At 43.3% G+C, this 12232-nt stretch overlaps 1 protein-coding gene across 4 annotated transcripts in view; it reads left to right on the top strand.

Moving 5' to 3' along the window:
- nectin1b (nectin cell adhesion molecule 1b) overlaps window positions 1-12232 on the top strand; it is a 220352-nt gene that overhangs the window by 120089 nt on the left and 88031 nt on the right. Inside the window, exon 7 of one of the 4 annotated variants that reach the window (XM_061783155.1) lies at window positions 9285-11827. The exons of the other annotated variants lie outside the window; for them this stretch is intronic. Within the exon in view, the coding sequence (XP_061639139.1) occupies window positions 9285-9775 (491 nt within the window). The 3' untranslated portion in view covers window positions 9776-11827. Of the gene's footprint in view, window positions 1-9284; window positions 11828-12232 lie in introns of those variants that run through there. 4 annotated transcript variants of the gene reach the window in all.

Raw genomic sequence — 12232 nt, 5'->3', positions numbered from 1 at the left:
CATTCAAAACTACCCATAAAAATGCAGCAATTATGTAATATGATGTGGTGATTATTAGGGTTCCCACATCCGGAATTAGGTAAGGGACTATAAGTGTAACTGCTAATAGGTTTATAATTGGCCAATCGCAGCCACAAGATGGCGGCAAGGCACTCCATGAATTTCTTCAATTCACCTCAACATAGTTCCTTTGCACCAACATGCTACAAGATGGTGCCAAAGCAGTGTTTTAATATTGGACAAATCTTTGGCCTGAGCACAAAAACAGCAAATTTTCAGGAAATAAAAAAAAAAAAGAAATCTGAGAATAGGTGAATGCCCGAGTAGTGAATATGTGGAAGAACACTTAACTTGAAACGGCATCAGGCGAACGTACAGTAGTTTTTGTTCACTTACTGAACCGAATGTCGACCGAACCATGAACTTAAAACGAAGGTACGTACCAAACCATGGTTTTGGTGTTCCGTTGCACGCAGAGCAATCATACATTTTTGCGGTTTGACTGTTATAACCGGCCCACTGACGGCAATCATAACTACGATGTGGTCCGTGACGAAAACAAGTTTGATATCCCTGTTTTATCGGGATCAACTGTGGGAGATGATATCGGATGAGTTAAGATTCATCCAGCGGGCGAACCTTCCGGAGATTTTTCTATCTGAAGCTTCTTTTCTATCTGAGTCGAGGTGCACAAAGCTTTTTGTTAAACCGGATCCATCTAGAACAGGAGGAAAGTTAACGTGCTCGTGGATACAACTCTGCAGCAGGAAAAAAAAGGGTCAAATGAGATGGCTCAGGCATCATAGGATGAAAGTGGATACTGGAAAGGATTGAAGGCCAAAAGAAACTTCACTTACTTAACAAACTCAACGAAAGTGTATGCCTCACTTTTTGGAGGATGTGTGAATAATCCAATGCGTCCGTATAGATTCCCACATTGCGATGGAAGACATTGACAAAAATACAAAATATACATATATTTGGATGAAAAATAGACCGCGGAATAACTTTTCTGAGAACATCCACATTAAACCAATGGTTCTACAATGTCGAGTCAAGTTTTTCGGGAAACGGAAACATAGAAAATGTCATTTTGAAGCTTAAAGACAATTTAAAATCAATGACAATCAACCAATCAATGACGTACTGTCCTTTTAACATTTTAACGTCTTCATTGCTCGTGATTTACATTTTTGTAAACTTCAAAAACAAATTTGCATCTGTAATTAGCCTAATGTATGGCAGGGGTTTTCACAATTTTTGGATCCAGGGGCCCCTTACAGGAAAGACATTGGCATTTGAACAGGGATTTTCAGACTTTGTCGTTATCTCACGGTGAAGAAAAATAATTTCGCGGCTCCCACTAATTACAACTTTCAGAGGAATGATGACTTGTGTTTTTAATCATTTGCCTTTACTGCAGCCCGTCAAAATATCGCCTTTTAAGAAACCAATCCCATCGTGCAAAAAAGGTTGGGGGACCGACGTTGCGTATGATTCCACACCAGTGTGGAGCGTCGGGCGCACGCTGCCGGGCTGGTTGACTCGTCTCTGCCTTGTCGCGCGCCCAAATGCTCTTCGACCGACGCGGTAGGTTGCGCAAACAGGTTAGGAGCCCACAGGCCGGCGGCGGAGCCTCAGCCGAGATCAGCCCTCATTATCCAAATGAGACATTAGCATCAACGCGCTTAAAGAACACGTGTATGTGCGCGGTTTAGCTTGCTCTTAAGATAATGGTCATTAAAGTGCCACCCTTGAAATTGGCCCCAAAATTTGTATTTGTAAATATCAACGAGAATTTAGTCACAAATGGAATTTTCGGAAACATCAAAGAAAATTAAGCTAAAAAAAAACTCACTGTGACACAGTAAAACTGTTCTGGCAGAAAAGGGATACAGATCTTCCATTCTGCCTGACCCAACAGCCGAACAGGACAAAAAAAGAAATAAAACAATAATAATAAAAAAGAAGACCAAAAATGTGAGCTTTCAAAATTCACGTATGAACCATATGGATTTCCACGCAGCCCGTTTTATTGAATGTGTGCTGGATTTCGTGTAACTCGGACACACTGCTCGCGGAGCTGCTATTTATTTATTTTTTTAATGTTTAATGTAAGCCAATTTAGGCTCCAGCACTCCCGCGACCCTTGTGAGGATAAGCGGCTCAGAAAATGGATGGATGGATGGATGGATGGATGGAAGCAAATTGACATCGGCATCGCAAGATGGAGAAGGGGCTTGCGGGCAGTGGGGGATTCTCCTCCATCTTGTGGAAGAGTAAAATGTCACCAGGGGAGTGCACATGACAAGCAAGCACGATTTATCATCAACAACATTTTTTTTCCTGCGAGCTCCACTCGTTTGGCTTCTTCGGAGGATACAAGCACAGCACGGGACGGCACAGGACGGGACGGGACAGTGACGCATCTGCCCGAGCGTCCTCCGTCCTCGATCCCGATGTCACGCCTCCCCGAGAGCGCCGCCGTGTAGCTTAGACGGACGGCGTCCTGGGGTCCTGTTAAATGATTATTATTTTTTTTTAAATCAAGTGGTGATTTGGAAAAACAAATAAAAGCAGCAAGAGGAAGAAGTATGTTGGTAAAACAAGCCACCGCTGCTGCCCGAGCGCCGCCTGCTTAAAAAGAGCACGAGCCTGCACATTTGTGTGCCGTAATGCTCGCTGACCTAATAACTCATCCTTACGTCACGTCCACTCTGCACTGCAGCCTCTCGCAGGCAAAAATTGCATTAGGGAGGCCAGACGAGTTGTTTAAACAGATGCCGGTTGCTCCATGAATGCGCATTAAGGAACCGTTCATCAAAATGTAAAAAAAAATAAAATATATATTATTTAAAAAGCTAACAGTATATCAAAAACAAAATCGATCAACAAATGAATGCAATGATAAATACATTAAATTCATATTGAATGTAATATTAATAGGAATATTAAAGATGAAAAAAACATAAATACATATGTAAAGATTATATTAAATAATACACAAACTAACATTAAAATAGCTACCTTTACAAAAACTAAACAATATATATAAATCAAACATAGTTTTAAAAAATCAACAAATGAATAAAATAATACATAGATGAAAAATAATATTAAGAAAAATCCAAAATAATCATACATCCATTAAAAAATGTATATTAAATTAACAATAATAAAAATCGCATCAGAATGTATACCTTTACGAATGGGGAAAAAAAAGCCCAAAATGTTTTAAATAATTCTACATACAGTTAATAAAAATAGTATTAACTGAATAATAATAATCGTATGACGTCTGCCTTTACATTAAAAAACAATAGTAATAGTAATCGTAATAATAATAAATCAATAAAATGACTAAACATATAGTAAATTACATATACTATTGAATAGTAATACAAATTGTATGTAATGGTCTGCCTTTTATGGATAAAATTAGGATTATGAATAATAATACAAAAATTGAGGAAATAAAATATTAAATGAAAGGTCATAATAGTAGAAAAGAATAATAATAAAATTGCAAAAAAATAAAATAGCAATGTATATGTAAGAATCATATTCACTAAAGAAAAATAAGAATAATATAATAATAATGATGAGGATGATCATGATGATGATAATAATAATAATAATAACCAAATAGTTGCCTAAGCAACTGAAATATTGGCTTTTTTTCACAAAACCATCATATTTCATAACACAGGTGTGTCACAGTGTATTGCATTTTCCGGCCGCTTCATGTTCCTGTATTCCTGTTCCCGAAACCAGCGCAACACAGCGGTCATTACAAGTACATGACTACGCACCGGCCCAAGTCCCGCCACTGCTGCTCCTGTGAGATAAAAAAACAAAAACAAATAACATTCTGGCTTCTTACGACAAGAAGCGTCCTCCGAGTCCCAGCATGTCCCCGTAGCATCCGCCGCCGATGACGTCAGCGGTGTTTTGATCCGCGTATTTCAATGTTATCTCGTCCGGCACGTACCCTGAGGCTCTGTCAGGGGGATATTTGACATGCTTTTGGCTTTTAAAGAGAAAGTTGTTGTTCTTACCCATGTTATGACACATACTTGCCTCTTTTGAGCCGCTTCTTGGAGTTTTAGTAAGTGTGACAGGTGAACCAGAGCTGTGTGGAAGGCTGCCCACTCCAGAGCTGACCCCGTGACTCCAAGGGACATGTTTATGGAGTGGCATTGCAAAGTCACTGTGCATTTTATACTTTTACTGACAAGACATGTTCCACTATAGATCACAGGAGGTAACTATGTATTCTATATTGAACTATGTCTATTAATGAAAAAAAAGTGACTTTCTGAATACCCTTTATGAACTCATTGCAGCTCTGTGTTGTTTACATGATTGTATTGTCCGCATGACATGTCTCTACCTGTGTCCGATTTTTAATCTCTAAAGGGAAGAGTGGAATGGGCTTGAGTTACACAACATTGATAAAGCAGTAAGCAAGCTGAGTGTCATCTTGGCCTACTAAATAAACTAGTACGCTATTCGGTAAAAGTGTCAACGAATAGTGTAATGAAAAATGTTGTGGGATTGAAATCAGGTTAGCATTTGCTTTCAATTTCTGGACAATCCGGACCAACGGCTTTACGGAAAGATCTGTGATCTTTCCTCTCGAGAGATAATGATGCTAATCATTCTTGTTTGGGAACTTGCAAAAATACCTCCCCTTTTAACGGCTTTTTTTTTTTCATGACTGAATGCCCGCCTGTTGTCCTGCCTTGACTTTGGCAATATTTCCAAGGCAGGTGTGGCGTCACCCGATCCTTTATGTGAACGGCGCAGCGGGAGGTCTTTCATGTCATCCATCTTGTCCAGGCTAATTAGGTTCCAATGACGACATCGGCGATGCGCCCCTTAATCGAAGGCCGAGGATTACGGGAAAGGTTTTGCCCATATTTATCCCGCTTTTGACGGGGTGGGAGGATGTGTTCTTGGGGAGGGTGACCTCTTATTCATGTGTGTAACGAAGCCCTGCGTCTCCATAATCCCATTAGGCGGTCACTTTGAAACCTGAGCTGATATTGGAGACGAGGTCTTTGGATTTAGTGAGATAGTGCCATCGGGATTAAGAAAAGAACAAGTGGGGGGTCTCCAAGAAAATGGGTTGGCAATTATTTTGGATTCTCCACGTGTTTAACTCATTCACTGCCAGCCTTCCCAGTTAACATGGATATTTGACTGCTAAAGCCGTCAATGGCGGCGAATGTGTTAAACAGAAGAGACGCACATGGTAGCTAGGCTACACCTCTGTAGCATAATGTTAGCATGTCAAGCTAACAACAATGGAGGCCTACTGTTTACATATGATACAAGTACATTGCTCACATTGGCGCGGACAATGTGTGCTTTTTTGTTTTATTTTCTTTGTAGGATTTACATATGACCGCATAGCTTTATCTGAGCTCGTTTTGAGTTATAGAAATGAAAGCTTGCGTAACCAATATCCCACAACTAGCAAATATAAAGAACTCAACAAGGATTTTCTGTTGATTTGTGAGGGACACAACTGACTATGCGGACAACCGCATAGCTTTTATCCAAGCCACATAGCATTATCTGGGTTTGTGGCTGTTTGAAGAATTGTAAGCTAGCATAGCCATGATACCGCAGCAAGCAAACTTCTGCCAAGTCAACTTAATTATAGTCCAGCTGGCACACCAACATAGAAAAAACAATCACGCGTTTACCAAAAAAATGTACTGTTGTCCTCATGTTGCAAGCATAACATTAGCATTTTGAGCTAAAAAACAAACAAAACAAAACAAAAAAAACAGCATACTGCATAGCTTTATTTGAGTTCATTTTAAGTTTTAAAAGGATTTTTTACAAGGACTTTTACAAGGAAAGAAATATATCCATCCATTCATCATCTAAATCCTGGACTGATCTCCACTCAATGAAAGCAACAACAACAAAAATCTAAAATGTTAAAAAAAACAATAGAAACTGACCCATGTCCCATGCTGTGTTTGGCCAGTAAGCGCAACATCAACTAAATCTAATGTGTTGCTAATATAAGCAAACAAGATTCAATGGGGTCAAGTCCAACCCTTGATGGAAAGCCCGGACAAACCACAGCGCGTTTTTGTACGCGCGCGCCACAAAAGCAAACACAGCGCCAGCAGAGATGCAAGAAGCAAGCACGGCTGGAAAGAAAAAGAGTGTCAAAACGGCGATCTGCAGCCGCTCGTCTTTCCACTTGCATGTTGGCACACGTACCGACGAGACATTCCCATTCCTGGGAGAACATGGACGAAGGCGGAGGTGGAGGCGTGTAAAGTGAAACACAAGGGATGGTAATGTGACTAAGTAAGGATGAAAAGGAGAAGAAAGGAAGAAATTACAAGGGCGACGTGCAGACAGGAAGGTGGAAGGACAAATAAAAGATGACGTTTTTTTTTTTTTTTTTTTACGATGTCTCGATTGAAATTACGCAATGCGTCCACGCTAACTTGAAATGTACACAACAGTTCATTGTTATTCTTTATCACTGTAGTGTTGGAGCACATCATCTGTACTGTGTTAGTAGGGCTTAGCATTTGGTATTAGAAATATTGATGGCCAATTGTGTATATGTAAAGATATGATGAGGTTATTCTACATTTATATGATTTTCATGAGGGAAACCATAAATGAGTTTGACACCCGAGGCTTACAGCATACAGTAAGACTTTTTTTGTTTGTTTTTTTTGCATGTTTTATAAACACAACGTGAAGTGGGCCCCCATCTTCCTCCTTGGTTTTTTTTGTACGTGACCCTCAGCGGAGAACGTTTCCCATCCCTGCCCTACAGGAGATAAAGTTCAGACGAAAAATTCCCAAAGCTCGGCCTTTTCTCGAGTCGTCGTTTTTTAAACATTGTTAATAACGCACATTGGAAGTGACGTACTGGGTGTGGAATTCTCTCTGACAGCGCGCGGGAGGGAGCCGGCGTTCCACCAACACGTCGTCGCTAGCGGCAACACCTGCCGACAGACTGATAAAACAGCCCTGATCCTGTTCCCAGCAACACAAGGCAGCCTCTATTAGCGACACGGCGAGAAACTGTTCCGATAGCGCCTTAACCTTGGCTTGGAAGCACTAAAACGTACCATTGAGATTAATAGGTGCCAAGATGCGCCGTGAAAGGCAATAATTCAATGCAGGGGCGTGATAGATTTATACAGGCAATGAATAACATGAAATACTGCCGATGTTTTTTCTGTATCCGATGTTTTTGTTTTTTTTTAACACTCCAACTCCGCCGTACCCCGTCGAAGTGCATTCATCATAGCGTTTTCGCATCCGACGCGATCAGGTGGAAGATTTATAGCCCGCAAACATTTTCATGATGAAATTGATTGGATGGATGTGCAGAAGTATTGGGACACCTGGCTGGAAGTCAATCTGGAAGGAAATAATGAGTTGTTGGACGCATGTTTTACCTTAACTGCTTTTAAATGTTGACCAAAGAAAGGGACAAAATTGAGCATCCCGCCAAGTGATACTCGCCATTGTATTTATTTATGCATTACAGTTGTGTATATATAATACAATGATATATTATTGTACAAAGTTATGGTGTGCCGTAAGTCTTGGGGACATCGCAGAGGGGACAATTGGAGGTCATTCATTCACACTCCTTTCATCCTGGCTAGCAGTGGCAAATGCGTCTCGTCGTACAAAATCTGGGATGTCGACAAATTTAGGTTGTGTTGCAGACGTCACAGAGGAATAATGGACGCCGTTTGTTCGGGCCTGGAAAGACTGGAAAGAAGTTTGTTGCAAACATAAGACATGGTCATTACACCGACAGGAAATGAAAAATGACAGCACATAACCATAATGGTGGTCATTTGTTCAGGCCCAACTCGACGGGCTAGTGAGGAAAGGAAACGGAAATTATCGGGGACAAATACAAGAAATGAATCTGAAGTCAAAGATGGAGTAGCTGCTTTCGAATGATGACATCAGGGACGGAAAGTGGAGGTAATTTATTCCGGCGTGCTGCGAAAAAAACTAAATTCAAAGTATTATTGACTTACCTGGCAAATGACAAATGCATGTAGTGACTAGAAAAGTAAAGGAGTTGCTGCTTTCAAGTGACGATCAAATAAAGTGGAGCGTTTTGAGAACTGAATAGCAACGGCCGACGTATCTATTTATACATTTTAATTGGTAAACTTTTGGACACTTATGTCGTGTCAAATATTTTTAAGACATCAAGGAAACATTAGGGATGAAATACAATTTGGCCCACCTCGACAGGCTGATGCGGTAAATGAAATGGGAATTTCTTTGCAGCTTCTTTCCTTGTAATACACGACGACAAAAAGGAATGTACGGTGAGGAAAGCGCGGCGTTCATTGACTTCGAAGGGCTGTTATTCGGGTGTGGTTTTATCCTGGCCTGAGGAAGTGGATGATGTCATGGTTCTGCAGGCTGTGACTTGAGAGCACAGTTTGTCTTTTTGTGTGTGTGTGTGTGTGTGTGTGTGTCCCACGCTAAGTTTTCCTTTGTTTGACCTGTCAAAACGAAATTTTACAGCAGGCAGGATTTACTTTTTTTTTTTTTTTTCTTCCGGTGTTTGCAGCGTTGATAGACTTGTTCCGCACCACGGAACACATTTGTCTCCTCTTTGTGTAATTTGGGAAGTTCCTGTTGGTTTTTATGATGGCTGCTTTGTATGCTCTCTGGCTGTGCGCTGTCATTGCCTCCAAGCTGATGATGATCCTTGATTGAACGCCGCCATGTTTGTTGCTTGCCAATCGGGACTGCGTGGAATTCCGAACAATTCCAGCTTGATGCATGAATTTTTTAAATCACTTTTCACATTTGTATGGAGTCCCAGACATGACCTGGTAGTGGGGGAATAAATTGTGGCTACATTAATATAGATTTCTATTTTGTGCACGCAAGACACTAATTCATATGAATAGCTTAGCTTGCCATCCAAGTTGTTCATCAAAATGATACTAAACCCATAAATGAGTATTTTGTGCAGTACCTATTTTGCCTCACCATTTCGTGTATTGTGGCCACAAATTATTTTTGTTGTCATGTCTGGGGTTCTGTTTTTGTACAGTCTGAATTTGCATGCCGCCTCATTTGGGTTGGAAGTTCTGGGGGTCCGCCTTAAAGTTCGGGTTGGGCGGGGGGGTCCTCCCTTTCCCCTTTGCTTTCCCGTCCTCGTCTTTCCCGTCCTTCCATCTGCACAGTCGCACCTCCTCCCACCAGAGCACTGACACACTCCCTTCCATCTGTCTTTTCCTACCCAGAATTCCCTAACAACCAATCCGGGGGCGATGTGATCCCGCCGGAGCAGCACAGTGCAGGTGTGGCCATCGGGGTGGCGGTAGGGGGCGTGGCCCTGTTGGGGGCCGCCGCCATACTGCTCTTCGTGTTCCTGCGCCGCCGCCAGCGCACCTTCAAGGGCGACTACAGCACCAAGAAGCACGTGTTCGGCAACGGCTACAGCAAGGCGGGCGGCGGGGGCGGTCTCCCCGCGCACCCCCCCATGCCCAAGAACCTGCAGTACCCGGACGACTCGGACGACGAGAAGAAACCGACGCAGACGGGGGGTGAGCGCGACTTTGACGGAGAGGCCGAGGACCTGAAGAGGCCCTACTTCACGGTGGACGAGGGCGAGAGCCGCGACTACGACGAGCGGACTCTGGCCTTCCAGTACGACGCCGAACCCGAGATAACCGACGACATGATCTCCCAAACCGATGGCTCGGTCATCTCCAAGAAGGAGTGGTACGTGTAGCGGGCGCCACGCCCCCCAGGAAGCCAAACAGCCCTGCGGAGGCGCACCCCCAACCCCTCCGCCTCCATCACCAACCCACACTGGTCAAACTGCACCCCCTCGGAGACCCCCCACCCCCATCCCTCCCTCACTAACCCCACTCCCCTTGCCGGCCCCCTGAGATCAATTGTATTTGCCGTTTTTGTCTGGAGCCCCATTGGGACGCAAAGTTTGGCCCGGTGCCGAGAGCCGATTGCTTCATTAGTGTGTTGGAACATCATGTTGTCAATGTCTTAACGTGTAGGCCAACTCGCTGGTGTTCGGTTTTTCAACGGGCAAACGTGCGGGGAGATGTGTGGGTGGGTGCTGCGGTGGGACACCCCAACCACGAGAGCCGCCACCCGCCACTTCAGCTCCATCGCCACTACACAAACATTTAATCGAGGCAACTGGATTCTTTTTGGTTGTTGGAGACTTTTCACCTTTAATCCAAATCCAAAAGGCTTGTTCAGTTCTAAAGTTTTAGGGGTGGAGTCCTGCAATATACACTTTTTCACAAAAAGTTTCAGGATGAACATAAAATGCACTATAACCTTCACAGGTGAATATAATTTGACCCTCTCGAAACCTTTGAATGCGTTTCCAACTCTTATGTGTTCTTAGTACTGTTCACTAAACAAGAGATAAATGTCAAAATTCACAACCAGTGCTTTACAATTTCCAAGGCTGTCCACCTCTATGCCTTTCTGTGACTCTCTGATGACACTCCAAGCTCATCAGAATCAGAATCATCTTTATTTGCCAAGTATGTCCAAAGCACACAAGGAATTGGTCTCCGGTAGTGGGAGCCGCTCTAGTACGACAACAGACAGTCGATTGGCAGAGAACACTTTGGAGACAGAAAGACATTGACCAAAAACAATTGTGCAAAAAGATGCAGAGTCCTCGAGCACTTAGAGCAGTTCTTTAGTTTGACTAATATCGCAATAGACCGGTGCAATGACCGTTGTGCAAGGGGCGCTGAGACTTCAAGGAGTGGATGCGGTCTAAAGTGACGAGGAGTGCGATCATCTGGGCCAATGTTGGTTGTGCAACATTGGCCACTTACTGCTTGAATCCTCACAATGGTGAGGGACTGTTGATCAATTGTCATCCACAGTAAGTCTTAGGAAATGAAAGCGACTGATAGAGCCAGAAAAAGACAGAGAAGTGAACATTTTGGGCAATTTTACGGATCAAACGGTTGTTGTGAATTTCGCTGTTCAGCCCCTTGTAAGAGAAAGTTTTGCAAAACGTACTGAGATACTGAACAGTTGGACAAGTGCATCCAAAGTTTCGAGAAGGTGAAATTAAGTTCGCCTGTAGAGTTTATAGCGCATTTTAGGTTCATCCTGAAATTTCACCCTAAAGCAGAATATCCTGAACTGTTTGTGAGTATTGTATGTCCCTGGTGGGTGTGTCCCCTGGGGCGGCACATGAGGGTTGTTATTGTTGTTGTTGTAGAGGATTGGCACTCAACACTTGTAATTTTAGAACTGAAGAAGCCTTTTGGATTTGTGGTGAACTGCCTTTAACGACCAAGATGAGTCCAGTCGCCTTCCTTCAACGTTTGCCGCTGACCTGGTTGACTGAGAATCTGCACGGACATGTTGGATCATCACCATGTAAATGTCTTAACATATAGACCACTCGCCGGTGGAGTTTTTTTTTTTTTCTCTCCGCCGGACAAACAAAGTCCGACATTGGATACATTGTGGCTTTTTTTTTTATCGTGATGTCCATCACCCAGCCCACAGTGATCAAACTGCCCATCCCTTCCTCACTAACCCCACCCCCCTTGCTGGACACCCATCATCGCTCGTCGAGGATCACTTCTATTTATCACCGTTTTTGTCTGGAGCCCCCATAGGGACGCAAACTTTGACCCTTTTGGGTAGGCGAGAGCTAACTGGTTCATCGGTGTCTTCGATCTATTGGATCCTCATGTTGTAAATGTCTTATCGTGTTGACCACTCGCTGGTGGAGGGGGTTTTCGGGCACATATGTAATGGGGGGGGGGGGGGGGGGGGGGGGGGGGAAGAAGTCTGACACTGGATTCCTTGTGGCTTTTAAAAAAAATCTTTTTTCAAACATTGTATGTCTTACACATGGTTTGTAATGTTGCGATCAAAAAAAAAAACAGCAGCTATTGTTTGGATTTCAACCCCTGTCTACACGGAGGCGGAATGGAGCCCCCCTGTCCAACGTGTCCTGACATTTACGAGACAGCGCTTAAGGGGGTGGGAAATGTCAGCGACAACACTCGAGCGCGCGCCGCTATTGAGGTCTCGCGCTAAGCGTCTGCTTATTGCACACGGACGGCAGCGGAACCTCCGACCAATCAAAGGGAACACGACGGCGGCCATTTCGGAGAAGGTTAGGCCGCCTGCTGCTTTCATGTTTGTTGAGATTTGATTTTTATTTTTTTGCAAGACTAAT

Source organism: Phyllopteryx taeniolatus, chromosome 8, assembly GCF_024500385.1.
Source record: "Phyllopteryx taeniolatus isolate TA_2022b chromosome 8, UOR_Ptae_1.2, whole genome shotgun sequence".
NCBI lineage: Eukaryota > Metazoa > Chordata > Actinopteri > Syngnathiformes > Syngnathidae > Phyllopteryx > Phyllopteryx taeniolatus.
The sequence above is the reverse complement of the archived record's forward strand: the minus strand, read 5'-3'. Positions and strand labels throughout refer to the sequence as shown.